Source organism: Ictalurus furcatus, chromosome 12 (genome assembly GCF_023375685.1).
Source record: "Ictalurus furcatus strain D&B chromosome 12, Billie_1.0, whole genome shotgun sequence".
Classification (NCBI taxonomy): Eukaryota; Metazoa; Chordata; class Actinopteri; order Siluriformes; family Ictaluridae; genus Ictalurus; species Ictalurus furcatus.
Genome location: NC_071266.1, coordinates 18,511,761 through 18,530,256, shown reverse-complemented (window position 1 = coordinate 18,530,256; position 18,496 = coordinate 18,511,761). Strand labels below are relative to the sequence as shown.

The following is an 18,496-nucleotide window of genomic DNA, read 5'->3' as shown; positions in this document are numbered from 1 at the left end:
CGTAACCAGAAGATTACCGTGACAACGATCAGACAGCTGCTTTTATACAAGAATGCCTGCTGTTGTTCCACATCGCATGCTGGATTACATATTATATCATTTGCAAAGCAATATGGAAGGAGAGCCATACACGAGTGTGGAAGAGAGAAGAACAGAATGGGTTAGGAAGGAGCAGAGTAGAAAGAGGGACAGAGAGAGAGAAAGAGAGGAAGAGTGAGTGAGTGTGACTGAGTGAGAGTGAAGAAGAGAGTGAGCACATGAGCAAGCATGATCGAAGACAGAGTGAGAATGAGTGAGCACGTGAGCAAAAGAGTGATCCAGGACAGAGTGAGCATTAAAGTGGGTGAGGAACAGATTGAACGAGTGAGCATGAGAGTGAGTGGGTGAGGAACAGAGTGAACATGAGCGTGAGTGGGTGAGGAACAGAGTGAACATGAGAGTGAGTGAGTGAGGAACAGAGTGAACGAGTGAGTATGAGAGTGAGTGGGTAAGGAACAGAGTGAACATGAGCGTGAGTGGGTGAGGAACAGAGTGAACGAGTGAGTATGAGAGTGAGTGAGTGAGGAACAGAGTGAACGAGTGAGTATGAGAGTGAGTGAGTGAGGAACAGAGTGAACGAGTGAGTATGAGAGTGAGTGAGTGAGGAACAGAGTGAACGAGTGAGCATGAGAGTGAGTGAGTGAGGAACAGAGTGAACGAGTGAGCATGAGAGTGAGTGGGTGAGGAACAGAGTGAACATGAGCGTGAGTGGGTGAGGAACAGAGTGAACGAGTGAGTATGAGAGTGAGTGAGTGAGGAACAGAGTGAACGAGTGAGTATGAGAGTGAGTGGGTGAGGAACAGAGTGAACGAGTGAGTATGAGAGTGAGTGGGTGAGGAACAGAGTGAACGAGTGAGTATGAGAGTGAGTGAGTGAGGAACAGAGTGAACGAGTGAGTATGAGAGTGAGTGAGTGAGGAACAGAGTGAACGAGTGAGTATGAGAGTGAGTGAGTGAGGAACAGAGTGAACATGAGAGTGAGTGAGTGAGGAACAGAGTGAAAGAATTAGCCACTCTGAGAGAGAGAGAGAGGGAATATGCAAATGTCCTTTCGGGATCCCACATTGTTTCCCTTTAGCCAGCTGAGAGATTCTTATCCAGGCAGCAGCAGAGCCGTGATGAAATGATACGGTAGTTAAAAACCAGCAGAGCACGCCGAGCAGAGGAGCCGATCGAACGTCACTGCCGTGCTGCTATTTACAAACCCTTCCAGCATGGCTGTCACGTTCAATTAATTAGCCTTCGTCAGGGTGACCGAAGTGATTAAAACCAGAGGAAATAGCTCTGAAATGTCAGCGACGCCTTCCTTCCAGTGCCATGCCAAATGACTCTTCTGGAAAAGCAAAAGCCTTGCTTCCACACTGGGAGAGAGGGGGTTAAACGCCAGCGCTGCGCTTCAACAATGTCACACTCAGCAAACATGCCTGGATCAAACCCAACTGTATAATGAGGAGCATTCCAGGGTTCTCTCTCTCTCTCACACACACACACACACACTCGCACACACACACTCTCACCTCGCATCTAACGCCTCTGCACCAACACACAGCGGCGTTTCACTCTGCCACGCAGATTAACACGTTCCGATGGCAATTAGAGCAGACGCTCGTGGACACAAAGTGTATTTAAGATCACGCCGTAATAAACCTTCTGGCGTAATCTATATTACTTTAATATTAATTAGATTCGTAGTATTAAGTAAAAAAAAAACAATTTTAAAAAGGGGGAAAAAAATCATTGCACATTTTTGTCGCTGGACAATATAACAATATAATATCGAGTGTGATCAATTAAACTACATAAGATATTTACATGTTTCCTAGAAGACATAATCATAACAATTTACACTGATCATCCTGTTCAAAAGTTTACCCCCCCCCTTCATATATCATGTTGCCTTCTTGAGTATCAGTGAATATTTAGACCTTTTGTAATAGTCGTGTACGAGTCCCTCAGTTGTCCTCAGTGTGAAAAGATGGATCTCAACATCATATAGACACTGTTGGAAAGGGGTGAAATATGCAGAAGATGCTGGAAAAGTAAAGAATGTGCAGGACCTGGAGGATTTTTCTGAAGAACAGTGGGCAGTTTAACTGCTCAGGACAAACAAATGAGTCATGAACAACTAATCAAGAGTGTGTAAACTTTTGAACTGGTTCATTTGTGTAAATTCAGTTATTACTGTGTTTTGTGGACTTATTCAGGGCAGAACTAAATAAAAAACTGAGTGCAATTTTTATGATCTCTTTTTCTTTTTTTTTATTATTATTATCGTTTAGCAGATTCTGCAAGGGGTGTGTAAACTTATGACCTGAACTATATAACAAAAACCAAAAGGAAGCGAAAAGCTCAGGCCTCTTTTTGTCCCCCCAGTAAGATATTTCAGATATATTATTTACTGCAAGACTTTTCAGTAAATAATCTAAGCCGAATAATAAACAGATAAAGAAACTTCTTGTTATTTAACAAAGAAAGGTTGATATGATGAGGTTTTCTGTTAGAAGATGCTTATTTAAATTTTCTTCCGAATTAGTCTTGTGTCCATGCTATTTTATTTTCCTGCCGCGCTTACGTTATCGCAGCGATAAACAGTCGTTCCCTCACTTTCTCGAAGGTGATTGATAGAACTGCTTATTAACTGGCACGGCAAAGGTAACTGTCCGATTATACACTGTGACTAACCATGAAACCACTCTAACACTCCCTCTCTAACTCTGACACTCTAACAACCCTAAAGTCCCGTTCACACCGGGATGTTTTTCGCAGCGTGAAAAATGGTCCATTTAACACCACAATGGCTGTCAATGGGAGTGTTCACACCCGGGCGTAAAACACGTCAAAGCGTCAAATTTATTTAACGTCGAGGGGTTTGTGGATTTTTTTTTTTGATGCGCCGCGTCGAAAACTGGCCGACCGATGACATTCAGCTTTCGTTCATATGCCTGGAGCTGCTGAAGTTACATAGAACTACAACTTAATGGTGCTCGAGTACAAAACTGTCTTACAGACAAAGAAGAAGCCAAAAATGAAGACAAAGAAGATGATGCAAGCAAATAGCAAGCCGAATGTTGAGCTGCTTTGTCTTTGGTGTCTGGATGCCAAGAGCTTTATGATCAACGCCATAAATGTTTTACAAAAATGTTGATAAAAGGGAGTTTTTGTGGCAAGGAATTGCTGACCAAATAGGATTCGATGGCGAGTTTCATCGTGGTTTCATCACCTCTTGCGTCCTACCATCAGGTCACCCCGCAAACCTCTACAAACTATCAGCACTGCAACATTAGGTTTTGGCCGCAACAGTAGATGTGTGTGTGTTTGTTTACAAATCTAGTTCTCAGTAATGTTGATATTCAGTTGCACTACTGAGACTATTGACACTATTGCACCACCATTTCTGACTACCGTTCCCTGATGTCATAATGAGTCTTTATTGGTCACATATACAGTAGAGCACAGTGAAATTATTTTTTTCGCATATCCCAGCCATGATCATGATACGGCATGATCAGCCATGATACGGCGCCCCTGGAGCCGTATCAGCCACCATGGCTGAGGGTTAAGGGCCTCGCTCAAGGGCCCAACAGTGGCAACTTGGCAGTACTGGGGCTTGAACCCCCGACCTTCCGATCAGTAACCCAGAGCCTTAACCGCTAAGCCATCACTGCCCCATCATGTTTATTATTGTTACAAAAAATTGTTCATTCATATCAATAAATGTAAATGTATACGAATGTAAATGTATACGAATGTATATGAATATAAATGTTCGACTTTACACAATTTTTTCAGCTGATTGATTACAAAACAATGCCCTTCAGCATGCAAACTAGAATCCACCATTTTAGTGAGAGTGCAGAAGCGACATACCTGAAATAAAATGCTTATTGCTATTAAATCCTTCTGCATAATAAAACCTTCTGTGACCTTGTTTATGTGTGTAGAAAGCACCAGATTCAACAATACCCACTAAATACAAGCATATATTCCAAGTGATTCTACACTAGACTACACTTTCTACACTAAATAGCATTGTTTGATTCTTTGTCTCTTCCCTGCAAATATGCAAATGATAATCCGCTGATTGATAGTCCATTGTATTTATTTTGCACCTGGCGCGTATTTGCATATAAGTATTCTTGACCTCTTATTCAAATAGCTAAGTGCCCCATTATTGCATCGTTGTATTATCATATCGACCACAAAAAAAAGACTATTCATATTCAACACTTCATCAATTTCAATTTCAAATTCAATTAGGAACATTAACATTTTTGGCCACAACAATAGTTGCCTTATACCCAACCCCTCCCAAATTTTTTTTTTTTTTTAAAATCTGGTTCTTCCCATAAGTATGTGAATGCTACGCTGTGACTTTGAAGGAATTCAAATCATTACTTATTTTAAAGAGTATACTGTTTAAAATGAGAACTTTAAGGCTTTAGCTTTAAAGACGTATTTGTCGCAGCGGCCGAATCACCAAATATCTTACATTTCGATAGCACGTTTGATCAAAAATATTATACATCAGTTGCTGCAGTGAGTGCTGGTACTTGTAGATATTACGTATTAATCTCAGTTAGCCAGGTCGCAAGAAGTGTGCTGCAAAGCCGTGAATACTGGCTCTCTTCTTCTTCTCAGTGATAAGCAGGTGTCAGAAACGGAAAATTGTGCAGCGCCCCCTTGTGTACTGGGGTATTTCTGCTTTCAAAGCATATCATCTACTGACAGGGAGTGAAAGGGGCCGTTTACACGACAATGTTTTCAACTAAAAACGGAAAATTTGATATGCGTTTTGGCTGTGCGTTTACGCAGACTTTTTTTAAAAAAAATTTTTAAAAGTTTTTGAAAGCGATGCCGTTATCGTCTCGTTGTAAACGTACAAAAACGAGAATCTGTGAAAACGATGACGTCGTGTGCACGCGTATTACATGTTCTACAGGCATGAGCGCGAGAACTTCAAAACAACGCACGAGACGTTCAAAACTTTATTTTGAGTTTATTGACGCTTCTCCAGCAAAGTACAGATTTACTACATCACTACTACGACCGGTGGAGACGCGTTTGTTACATACGCCAAATTATTAACCCACGTCTATTAAAAACCTTATAACTATCTTTATAATTGTCAGCGTTGGAGTATATCTTTTATCCTTTTACTGTTAGTAAAAATATAGAGAGCAGACTGACTGACAGTGTATCACTGTTTGCACTATTTCAATTTTTTTTTTCAGTATTTAAAAATGAACGAGCTTTGTTAACAGAATTCTCACCTGGAGCACAAGAAAAGCTAAAAGATGACGTTAAAGACAGAAAAATCCATTTCCACAATGCACATTTCATGTACTGTACATTATATTACATTAGGGACGTCTCAGAATTTATTAACCAAGAAAAATACGCAGAATCTATGCTTGACAAGCGTGAGTTTTCACAATTCCTTATGGCAATGAATCATTTTCCAAGTCTGACTATCGAGATTGTAAGTAACTGGAGACAGAACTTTTTGTCGACTCCACGTAGATCAGAAACCATTGAAATGGTTTGAGAAATGTAAACGTTATTGCTCTTTTTATCCAGGAAAACCACAGCTCCGCCGTTTACTTGTATTTGTTTATAGGGCAGTCTTGCTCGGATCGATATGGCGGACACGTTGATGGAAACGCTCATGTGCGCAGGCGTGTAGTGTTTCTTTACAAAGTGACATCGCCAACTACTGGCCCGGCATACATACTACAGCGTTTTTAGTCGTTTTCGCGGATCCGTGTGAACGGGGATCGTTTTGATGACTTTGTCGTCTGTACGAGAAACTTTTTTTTTTCCCCCGTTTTTAGTACATCGTTGTCGTGTAAACGTACCCTAACGGTGAGGGAGGAAATCCGAGCAGAAGCTTTTAAAGTGAGGTTTCTTCTCATCTGGAGAAGAAACCTCGTCTGCACAGTGTGCAAGTTCCATCAAAAGACTTGCGTGTGCTGTTAGTAATCAGCATCCTAAAAGCAGTCATGATATAATCTTTGATCTATCTTCAGGATAGGTTAAACTCATATTTTTTGGTAGAATTGAACATTTACATCCACGTTCTACATCCACAAGTCTCACAAGTTAGGCTTCTGGTGTCATCTCTGGGTGTAAAATCTTGTTCTCCACACCGAGTTGGATATGAATATAAAAAGACAAGCGTCAGAAAGATTACACACGTCTCTTCCGTGAGAGTGGCCGCATCGATGCGCTCTGACACTTGTGTGAACGCAGCGAGCACTCGGCATGCGGCTTGCCTCACAAGCCTTATGAGCGGCCAGGAGAGGCTTTCGCATTAAATTATCGCACAAAATGGAGCTCTAGAGAAGCACATTCTTCTCCATCACCGTATTTCTGAGAGAGACAACGCAGACCATGAACGGTATCCAAGCATGGTAAATCGACTTTACAGCCCAAACCTGTTGCCCAGCATAACGAACCTCTCTCTCTCTCTCTCTCTCTCACACACACACACACACACACACACACACACACACACACACACCCTGAGCCTGAATGGACTCGTAAAGGCAATCCAACGAATTATGGCGAGCTAGTCCTTGCGACTACATGTCTTCGCAGGGCCGCCCGGATAAGATCATCATCGAGGTTAATCACTTTTGGACCAAAATCAGCATTCTGAGGGAGAAAAAAAACTTTGACCTTTTAAGGAATTCTTAAGCCTGAAGCATTTCACGAATAAATATAGGCAGTAATCGACTGGTGTGGTATCATCTGTGTGGTAAACTCGGAAATAAACACTGAAAACTTAAAAGAAAACGAATGTCACTGATTATAAGCAAAAACAAAATGTTGAAAAGCTCCAGTTATATATATATATATATATATATATATATATATATATATATATAAAATTCCTTGCTTACATAGGACCGGGAAAGCAACTAACAATAAAGCTTCGTTTATCCTTACAAACTGCATCAAAGTTGGTACAACACCTGCCCAGGATATGACCAGAAGAAGGGTGCTACAACGGGTAGTGAAAACCGCTCAACACGTCACTGGAACACAGCTGCCCAACATTACAGACATTTAACAAAACGTTGCTTGTGGAGAGCGAGAGGCATTATCGAGGACACCTCCCAGTCCCACCATGGACTGTTTGTACATCTCCTATCAGTAAAACGCTATAGAAGTCTGCGTTCTCGCACAAAAAGACTCATGAATAGCTTTTTTTTTCCATTCAGCTGTATTAATGCTGAACTCAGCTTCTAAGCATGAACTACCAGCCTCCATCTATTAACTAAACATAAGCATTAGACACCACACTATACTGTATTCTACATTACTGCTGTTATCTGCAATTATTTGCAAGTTCTTGCACTTTACTGCAATTCTGACATACTACAATTATTTATATCAGACTTTTATTTGCACATTATTGCACACTGGCATTTACTGTAATCCACTGTATGTATCTACTGTGTCATACTGCATGCATCATGCTATTCACCTCTAGCTGTATACTGGTTGTCCTCCACCTATTACACCAGAATTTCTATTTATTTCATCTAACCTCATTGCCTTTTGCATTACTGATATGCATCAAACTGTTTACCTTCACCTGTACATTGTTATCTTAGCTTATTGCACCAGGACCGTATTTATATCATTTTAACTTATTTGCAATTTGCACTACTGTTTGGATGCGACCTGCATTTCACTGCCTCTGTACTCGTACTCTGACTACGTTTACATGGACAGCAGTAATCTAATTATTGAGCTTATTATGAATAAGACAATATTCTGATTAAGGTGTTTACATGAGTCGCTTTTAGACTATTTCTTTCATGTTCCTGTTTTAAATGTTATAGAACATAGATCGATTAACGGCACACGTCATTACGTCACCGCGCCACGCCGTCTGACGTCCCTCCAGAATTTCACGCATCAACATACAGTTCGTCTTCGTTATGGTACCGTATACAGTTTTGGGTGTTTTTATTTTTAATTTTACGAAAGCTTCAAGTGCAGTTAATTATTTGTCATGCCATACGTGCAAATAGACGACTGCTTGAAGCCGTGGGCTGCGTCCCAAACCGCATACTTACAGGTATTTCAGCTACTATACAGCAGGTAAGTACGCCGTTTGGGACGCAGCCGTGCTCTCTTGTTTGCCGTCAAACGGTTGAGCACTGCCGTGTGTGTATGTGTCCTGTCGCAAAATACAGTGAAAACTCCCACATGATGTTAATAGTGTGATTAAGGTGTGTACATGCCTGTAAAGTGACTAAAATAGGAGTACTCCACACGCCTTAATTCCATTTCTATTAAGGTCATCAATAATCGCTGTTTACATGCTAGTTTCTTAATCAGAGTATTGCCTTAATCGGGTTAATATCGGATTATCGTTGTCCATGTAAACGTACTGATCGACAATACAGTTGAACCTAACCCTTTATGGCTTGGTACAGATAAAACAATTCGAAGTGGTTATGTTTGTTTCATCATGACCCTTCACGTTAACACATTTGACTAGAGCCATGGATGAGACGTCTGAAATTTAACGGAGAGAATAAATGCATATTTCTCTCCATTCGTGTTTAAACATTTTTTCATCGTCAGCCCCTCCCCCCCCCGCAATGTCTTTAGCTAGTCTGTAGACAGTCTCTTATCCGATGAACAGCCTTCAAATACATAATAGATAGATAGATAAGAAAATGTGATATTGTACCATCTCTATTTGTATATATAACAAAAACCAAAAGGAAACAAAGAGATGGGTAACAGATAGTTAGGGAGGGAGATGCTTCTAGATCTTGATGTGCTGTGATACGGCTCATGACACAGCACCGTTCAAGCCAACAGGACCAAAACAAATCAAACATCCACTACGATGTAAAACCAACAGCGTTAAATGTTTCAGAGTACCGCAGTCCTACCTGCAGTTTGGAGGAGGATCAAGAGTGATCTCTGCTAGCTCCTTCTGAATCCTGCAGGAAAGAGAACAAAATTTTAGAGAACCAATACATTTATTTACACATAGGGGTAAACAAGATTGTGGTTTCAAGTGGCTTATTAATAGGGGGCCAAGCACCAAAAGTGCGTAGGCACCCTATTGTTATTCTCCTTTTCTATTTCTTCTTCTCCTGGCTAGGGTGTCTATGGCAGCCCATAGAACCGTATGGTAAAAAGTTGTGAAATTTGGCACCCTGATTGGGGAGGATCTAAGGAACATTCTGACCAAATTTCAGCCAAGTGCTGCCAACGATCTAGCGCCACCATTGGGTCAAATTTTGGCCTAATTTGGAAGTACATTTATGGTCATGACTTTTGAACAGTGTGTCCACAATTTAAAAGCCAGGCATCCTTGCGACAGGAAATGAATCAACGACAGAGTGGTGTGATGCGACTCGACACGAAGCGGAGTTACTCTTATCACCCCGAAGTTGATTAGCTTCCTATAACTACACATTCTGAAGTGTTTTATTCCTCTTATACAACAGCAATTTGCAAACACTGACTCATTTGTATTTATTAAAGTGGGACACGTTACCAATAAACTGCAAACACCCTTCTTTCCTGAAGACTTCCCCATGGTGGAAAAATTTACCTCAGACTGTTGCAAAGCGCTGACACCCGATATTCTTTCCAGAAATGCTAAATAACTACCTTGTCACAGAAAATTTCACTACATCAAATTTTTAAAAATCTATTTATGAAGAGTACGGGTTTAACTGAAAACAAAAAAATAAAACCCAAACAGATAACGTGTCCTAAATTAAAGTGCATACAGAGCCGACCTGTAAGATGGAGTAGTCAGGTGTGGGCTTTTTTGTTTGTTTTGTTAGAAAGCTTGCCAGCTTAAGACTGGGTGTGTGCTTTGTTATCCGTTCTGGTATAAACAACGCCCACTTCTGGTTTATATCCAAAGCCAAAAAAAAAAAAAAAAAGATTAGTGATATTTTGAGCGTTAAACATATACAGGTACAAATACAGATAATGGCACTGCGTTACATCCCTAATACAGAGAATCTTCTAGAATGGGACGATTGACGATAGTATCGGAAACCGTAGGTAGATTCCAACTATGCCTATCACGTCGTCTATTCATTACAATTTGGTCACTTGCCCATTTTTTCTGCTTCCAACACATCAACTTTGAATTTTTACATTTGCTGCCGAATATATCCCACCCCTTTGTAACGAGATAATCAATGTTATTTAGAAATAAACGCTCACAACCAACTCATAACCAGCTTCCGGTATTTTTATGATGTAATGACATTACTTTTCTGGCCACGCCCCTTTCTCCCCACCCACAGTCATAGGTCATGCCATCATCAATCGACCACCGGTCGTTAGGGGGCACGATAGGAATGGGATGATGGCATATTACACACAATCACACAAGCGTATCGACTGCCACACAAAACCACCTCCATCAACACCTTCTGACCAATCGGATTAAAGAATCCGAAAGAAAAAAAAAAACCCTAACAATTACTCACATAACATCTTTGGTAAGACATTCTATCATAGCTGTTCTTGTTAAGGTGTAACTGTTTATGTTTACTGATGCCCCAACAACTACCTATTGATTTGAATTATTAATGAGTTTGGACTGACGAGGTTTTCTCAGTACACTACAGATCGTCGCGTCTCAGCTTTTGCATAAATTCTGCATTCAAAAAGGTGAATTCCAACTAAAGCAGGACAACATTAAAATGTATGGATCAGGAATAGCCCAGAAATAGCTGAGGCATAAACGACAATCTGGAGTGCATTTAGAGAAATTGCTTGTAGATTTATTTATTTATTTATTTATTTTTGCAATCTTGCAGGTCTTTATCGAGGCAGCGGGGGTGCACATAAACACAAGCTTCAGAGTAGCAAGAACATGGGACAAGCCAAATCTGCCACTTACATAATCAAGCAGTAAACTACTGCAACGCGCACGCACATGCACATGCACACTTCCTCTCTGCTGAGCATGAAACAATGAGGGTCATTATTATCAAATAGCTCTTGACAGTAAATATACAAGCTACCATAACAATAAGGTTTATTAAACATTATCTATTCATAAGAAATCTGATGCATTAGGAGATATCGATCGTATATTTAGCAATAAAAATGGATTAAATTGTGCAGACACCACTAGAAAGCTGACGGGGAAATCGTTCATGCTTGGCAGCTTAACGCTGCACGGTATTAAACACCTCTGGGTTTGCGTTCTGCGCTGCCTCCGTGTGTAATTTGATAGCAGGTTTTCCTGAGGCGGCACATTTCTGGGTTCCAGGGGGCTGGCAGGGGAAAAGCTGGAGCGCTGATGAAGAGGTTTTATTACGCTGCCCTTTGCCTCACATTTCTAACACGCAGTGCAGCTTCCATATCCTGCTTCAAACAATCTCAGCAAGGAAAGAGCATGTCAGCTGACGTCTATATTTATAATCACAGCGCTGGGGAGTTCTCAAAAAGCCCACGTTTGTTTATTTACGTTTATACACGGTGATACTATAACCTGTTGTTGTTATAGTAACGGCGCGTTTGCAGGATGTTTTCCGACGTTTCTCAGGAACGCGACAGGGTGCGTTTTTTTTTTTTGTCATATTTAAGACAGAGGAAAAATAACAGACTAATGAAAGCCTCTTTTTCTTACTGATCATGTGACCAAACTAATTAATACGTTTGTTTTAAACATTTTGGCGTACTGGCGTCCTTGTTTTTGAAATCCTTATAAGACTACAAACGACACTGCTCAGGTTTTTTTTTACACCAAGTTGTGCTTGTGTAATCTTTAAGCAATATAAACACTCAACTTGTGCATGAATATTTGCATGGAGGTAACATAATTAACCCTAACGACCACCAGCAAAAACAATCAGGCCAGACTCGCAGCCACAGGCAAGGCCAAATATATAGCTATGAACAGTAAAAATAACTCGGCACAGACCCGAGTGTTTCCCACAGGCCTGAGAAATAGTTAGTGGAGGTCAGACGAGTGAAGCTGGGGGAGGCGGGGTCATGGGCTAGTCCGCTTCGGACAATTCATATGATTCATATGATTCATATGAATTACAGATTTAAAGGCTTTTACAAAAAGAAAAAAAACACAGACTTTTTCATTTACAGTCACATGTACTCTCTCTCTTATTACTCTTATCTCTCTCTCTATCTCTCCCCCGACATTCTCCCTCGCTCCTTTACTCTCTCCTCTCATTCTCCCGCTCTCCCTTACTCTCTCCTCTCATTCTCCCTCTCTCCCTTACTCTCTCCTCTAATGCTCCTCCTCTCCCTTACTCTCTCTTCGCCCTCTCTTCTCTCTCTTCTCCCTTATGCTCTCCTCTCCCTCGCTCCACCCTCTCTCCTCTCATTCTGTCTTCTCTCATTCTCTCTCCTCTCCCTTACGCTCCTCTACCTCTCTTCTCTCCCTTACACTCCTCTACCTCTCTTCTCTCTCCTCTCCCTCTCCTCTCCCTTACGCTCCTCTCCCTCTCACTCCTCTACCTCTCTTCTCTCTCCTCTCCCTCTCTTTTCTCCCTTACACTCCTCTCCCTCCTCTACCTCTCTTCTCTCTCCTCTCCCTCTCTTCTCTCCCCTATGCTCCTCTCCCTCTATTCTCTCCCCTACGCTCCTCTCCCTCTATTCTCTCCCCTACGCTCCTCTACCTCTCTTCTCTCTCCTCTCCCATGTTCTCCTCTCATTCTCTCTCCGCTCCCTCTCTTCTCTCCCTCTCTTCTCTCCCTTATGCTCCTCTACCCTCTTCTCTCCCCTCTCCCTCACGCTCCTCTCCCTCTCTTCTCGCTCCTCTCCCTCTCTACTCTCCCTTACGCTCCTCTACCTCTCTTCTCGCTCCTCTCCCTCTCTCATGTTCTCCTCTCATTCTCTCTTCTCTCCCTTATGCTCCTCTACCCTCTCTTCTCCCTCTCTTCTCTCTCCTCTCCCTCTCCTCCCTCCTCTCCCTCACGCTCCTCTCCCTCTCTTCTCCCTTATGTTCTCCTCTCATTCTCTCTCCTCTCCCTCACGCTCCTCTACCTCTCTTCTCGCTCCTCTCCCTCTCTCATGTTCTCCTCTCATTCTCTCTTCTCTCCCTTATGCTCCTCTCCCTCTCTTCTCGCTCCTCTCCCTCTCTACTCTCCCTTACGCTCCTCTACCTCTCTTCTCGCTCCTCTCCCTCTCATGTTCTCCTCTCATTCTCTCTTCTCTCCCTTATGCTCCTCTACCCTCTCTTCTCCCTCTCTTCTCTCTCCTCTCCCTCTCCTCCCTCCTCTCCCTCACGCTCCTCTCCCTCTCTTCTCCCTTATGTTCTCCTCTCATTCTCTCTCCTCTCCCTCTCTTCTCTCTCATGTTCTCCTCTCATTCTCTCTCCTCTCCCTCCTCTCACTCTCTTCTCTCCCTTACGCTCCCCTCCCTCTCCTCTCCCTCATGTTCTCCTCTCATTCTCTCTCCTCTCCCTTATGCTCCTCTACCCTCTCTTCTCCCTCTCTTCTCTCTCCTCTCCCTCTCCTCCCTCCTCTCCCTCACGCTCCTCTACCTCTCTTCTCCCTTATGTTCTCCTCTCATTCTCTCTCCTCTCCCTCACGCTCCTCTACCTCTCTTCTCGCTCCTCTCCCTCTCTCATGTTCTCCTCTCATTCTCTCTTCTCTCCCTTATGCTCCTCTCCCTCTCTTCTCGCTCCTCTCCCTCTCTACTCTCCCTTACGCTCCTCTCCCTCTCTTCTCTCTCCTCTCCCTCTCTTCTCCCTTATGTTCTCCTCTCATTCTCTCTCCTCTCCCCCTTTCCCTCTCTTCTCCCTTATGTTCTCCTGTGTTTCTCTCTCTTCACCCTCTCTCCTCTCCCTCTCATTCTCGCTCCTCTCCCTCTCTTCTCTCTAAATGGAGCAAACACACATGCTCATCCTGGATACAGTAGTTAGTTGAAGGTGCATGACTCAATGGATGTAAAGAAATCTGCATTAGCATATCACTTATTACTACAGTATTAATCACTGTGTGGGGAAACACTGCATTGTGTTAAGTGTGATAAAGGCTAACGTGCTTCCAGTAAAGACTCTCATAGCTGTGGCCCACCTCTTGGCACTGGTAGAGAGTTTAGCTGGAGTCTTGCTGGAGAACTTGGCCTCCTTTTTCTTTGGCGGAGCCTGTTCTCTCTCTCTCTCCCTCTCCCTTTCCTCAGGCTGCACCGACGGTGCTACGTCTCTCTGTTCGGCATCAGAACTGCCTCCGCTCGTATTGGGACTGTCATCTGGCCTCGGCTGGACCTCACTGGACATTCTGATCGGAGGAAAACAAAAAAAAAACCCAAACAAACCTTGACTTTTCATCTTTCAACCTTGAAGATTCATGCTTATCCTAATAACTAGTGTCACACACACACTGTTACATGCCATACAAGCGTACACCGGGATGCAAAAGGACCTGTCAGAGTTCACACATTTTTTACGGTTAGATAATAACGTAAATATGAAAGGAAAATGTCTTCGCAGCAAAGGAGCTGCTGCAAGATCTGAATAGCAGACAAGGGATTTTATAAATAGCTGCTCAGTGGAGTTATGAAATACACTGTCAAAAACACAACACTTCCCCAAACAGATACGATTATTAGTCAACGTGTCATCACCGACTGGATATGGCTCTAAAAATAATGTACACTACTCCTGTTATTAAATAAGCCATTCTTACAAGCGTAAGGTCTTTAAAGGTCACGAGCTCGCATATTGCACCAGAAGGAGCTTCTCGGTAAGGTCTGATTATAAACTCAAACCTGAATGAGTAAATGTGAGACCCCGTTTGTTGTAAAAGTAAAGTGGCTTAGTGGTTAGCACGTTTGCCTTGCACCTGCACTGCTGGGGGTTCAAGTCCCACCTCCGCTTCATGTGCACAGAGCGTGCATGTTCTCCCCATGATTTGGGGGGTTTCCGCCGGGTTCTCTGGTTTTCTCCCCCAGTCTAAAGACATGCCTTGTAGGTTGATTGGTATTTCCAAAGTGTGTGTGTGTGTGTGTGTGATTGTGCACCGCGATGGGTTGGCACCCCATCCAGGGTGTCTCCTGCATCGTGCCCCGAGTTCCCTGGGATAGGCTCCAGGCTCCCCATGACCCTGTGTAGGATAAGCGGTACGGAAAATGGATGGATGGAAGGGATAAGTGTATTCAATAAGCAGGATGTTGACAGCTAACACAGTGATCAAAGATATCGGCCCAGTAACATACACTTACCGTCTACTTTATTACGAACATAAAATCATGCACATGCAGGTCAAGAGCTTCGGTTAATGCTCGTATCGAACATCAGAATGGGGGAAAAATGTAAATATAAAAGTCACTTTGACTGTAGAATGGGGCTGGTTTGGGTATTTAAAAAAACAAGAGAGTTTTTTGATGAGAAACATCAGAGGATAATGAGCAAACGGTAACTCAAACAATCACTCTACAAACACGGTGAGCAGAAAAGCATCTAAGGATGCACAAATGAAGAGCGCATCGAGTTCCTCTCCTGTCAGCCAAGAACAAGAATCTGAGACTCACCCAATGACTAGATGTAGATTGGAAAAACATCTCCTGGTCTTTTTCCAATCTACAACTGTAGAGTCTGTGTATAATAATCCATTATAAAATGGATCACTTTTAAAAGATTGATTCGAAAGTGAATGTTAATAATGCTTACAGATAAAACAGATTTCTGGTTACACAGTTCGGTCAAAAATATTCAAGCTGACAGTCCTTAACTCCATAAGAGTTGAGAATTTTTTTTTCTGGGTTAAAGATGCGTCGTACAAAGTATATACATTCTTTATTCGTAGAGTGCTTTGAAAAGCAAATCTTTAGAGTGATATTACAGTGTTAAAAAACACGCTCAGGTGAAATGTAATATATAAGCCATTATACATGAACCATTGCCCTCAGACAGATATCGTGACTGAGCTTGATTAGAAATGCCAGATAATGTCCCTGAATTTTTAGCAGTTGACCTGTATGGATAAATGTCAACTCCTGTTCCATTCATTTTTATAACCTCAATTATCAAGACCTGAATTTCAGAGGCTAAATCAAGACCTGGAATATACCAATACACGTGGCTCACAGTGATAGAAATTTATAGACGCAATTTCTGGCATGCATCATGAATTCACGATGGGAATCTGCTGAATCGGATTTTCTGAACAGCGCTAATGAAAATGCACGATATGAAAGGTTTTGTTTGCAGAAATTCATCCTCACTACCCACTTTATCCTGGTCAGGGTTGAAGTGGACTCTGAGACTATCCCAGGAACGCACACACACACACTCATTCACATCTAGGTGCAAGTTAGAGTAACTGAGTCGCATACTGGCGTGTTTTTGGGAGGAAACCCATGTGGACATGCACAAAAACACAACACAGACACACCTGAGTTCAGGATTGAACCAGGGACCCTAGAGCTGAAGCAGCAAAGCTACCAACTGTTGATTTCCTTCCATCCATCCATCCCTCCATCGTTTTCTTCATGGGAACCAAGCTCAAAACTGTCATCTATTCCTATCCTATTTATCCATCCATCTCTTTTCTGTACCGCTTATCCTACACAGGGTCATGGGGAGCCTGGATCCCAGGGAACACACTGGACAGATTTCTTGCTACAGACATCACCTTTCTGGACTTTTCTAGTGAGAGAAGGATTATGTGAAGCATTCTGTCCTAAAGTGTTAAATGATACTGTGTTTTACATGGTACATATACACAACAACAACAACAAAACTTGTGTTATTACTTGACCCGTTATCTGTTATAATGACACAAAGACACAGACAGTTCAGTAAAGGAGCGCTAACCCTCTGTAGTGTGAATTTGTGTCATCGTTGCACAAGACATTACCATCTATTGCATCAACACATGTCGAAACCTGTTAATATGTCTCTGAACTCATAGCTTTGTTTGATGTAATGTAACATTAAAAGGTTAAAAAATAATAATAATAACAACCCGTGGATGTGTCCAGTGTCAACTGAAGAGGATGAGAGAGTGGATGGGGAAATATTGATTTATTCATTTATTTAGAAACGGGGTTAAATCTCTGCAGATCAGATCAGATCAGATCAGATCGTGCAGACAGAATCGTTTACACGATAACAACCGAGTCCGGGATTAAGCACGTCACGTGACCTTTAATGCGCCTAATGTGGGTCTTTTATTATCGGGAAGCCCCCCAATAACAGTCTCTCTCTCTCTCCTCGTCACAGCGTTATTATTGTTGTTGTTTGTTTGTATCCGAATCCATAACGGATATCCGTGTGGTACAGATTTGTAGCGCGTGCTATATTGTACACATTTCATCCTCTCCTTTTGATGTGTAAACAAGCCGATTCCCTCATCAAAACACCAGCCGACACACACACACACACACACACACACACACACACACACACACACACACACACACACGCCTCCAGATAGACAAAACCATTTTTTTTCTACACAGCGGATCACAAAGCTGCTTCTTTGTTAACTATCTCACAAAAACAATACAAAAGGAAACACTTCGAATAGCCCCAAAGCTGTAAACACCCCCAACACACACACACACTCCCCCCTTTCCCCACCCCCCACACAGCTATCGGTCGGTTTTCCGGAGCCTGCTCACGCGCCACAACACTGAATTTATTTACCTGTCAGCGATGAGGGCGAACGTGTGGGAGAGATCCTCAATCAGGGGTGAAGCTCAGCTGTGTGAAGCACTTCCGCTCGCTATATATATATATATATGTTTGTGTGTGTGTGTATAAAAAAGGAAATCCGTGGGCTGTTATTCGGCACGTCCGAGTTCTCTAAAGACAGCGAGGAGACTCTGCTGCTGTGTGTGTGTGTGTGTGTGTGTGTGAGTGAGTGAGAGAGAGAGGGAGTGAGAGAGAGAGAGAGGGAGGGAATGAGTGAGTGAGAGAGAGAGAGACTGACTCGGAAACAAGAAGCGGACCGCCTCCCTGTCTCCCTCCCTCCCTCCCTCCGCGCGCGCGCACGCACGCACACACGAGCGCGCGCCCGCTGTGTGTTTAAAATTAAAAGGTTTATATTTGGCCTAGCATTAATCACCCGCATTAATAATTATAGGCCTAGCAATAAAAAGTCCTTTTTAATATCCTGACTGTCTGGAACTACATGTTCCCACAGGGATGGGAATATCTGGTGTGTTTTCAGCTTGTGGGGACAAGGAAAAAAACAAAACCTGATAAATGAATGAATAAATAAATACAAGAGGTGTAGCATAGCATTAATTACCTCCATTGATAGTTATGTCAGTGGAAGGACCTCACAAGGATAGTAAGATAAACGTGTGTGTGTGTGTGCTTGCAGAGAGGCAGTAAATAGTGCATTACTAATAAGCTAAAATAGGCCAAAATGATTGACATTCTATTGCTGAAGGCTAAAAGCACTCATCTTTTAATACGCCTTAAACCTGTATCATTTCATTAACATTAAAGTGGCCTATGATTGTTGAAAACGCCT

General features: G+C 42.4%; 1 protein-coding gene across 1 annotated transcript in view; it reads right to left on the bottom strand.

Moving 5' to 3' along the window:
* LOC128615949 (ubiquitin-conjugating enzyme E2 E2-like) overlaps positions 1-17,863 on the bottom strand; it is a 72,527-nt gene extending 54,664 nt beyond the window's left edge. Inside the window, exons 1-3 of the mRNA XM_053638362.1 lie at positions 17,662-17,863; positions 14,087-14,290; positions 8,957-9,007 (exon numbers count right to left, since the gene is read on the bottom strand). Coding sequence (XP_053494337.1) covers positions 8,957-9,007; positions 14,087-14,289 — 254 coding nt within the window. The 5' untranslated portion in view covers position 14,290; positions 17,662-17,863. The remainder of the gene's footprint in view (positions 1-8,956; positions 9,008-14,086; positions 14,291-17,661) is intronic.
* Positions 17,864-18,496: the final 633 nt, after the last annotated feature.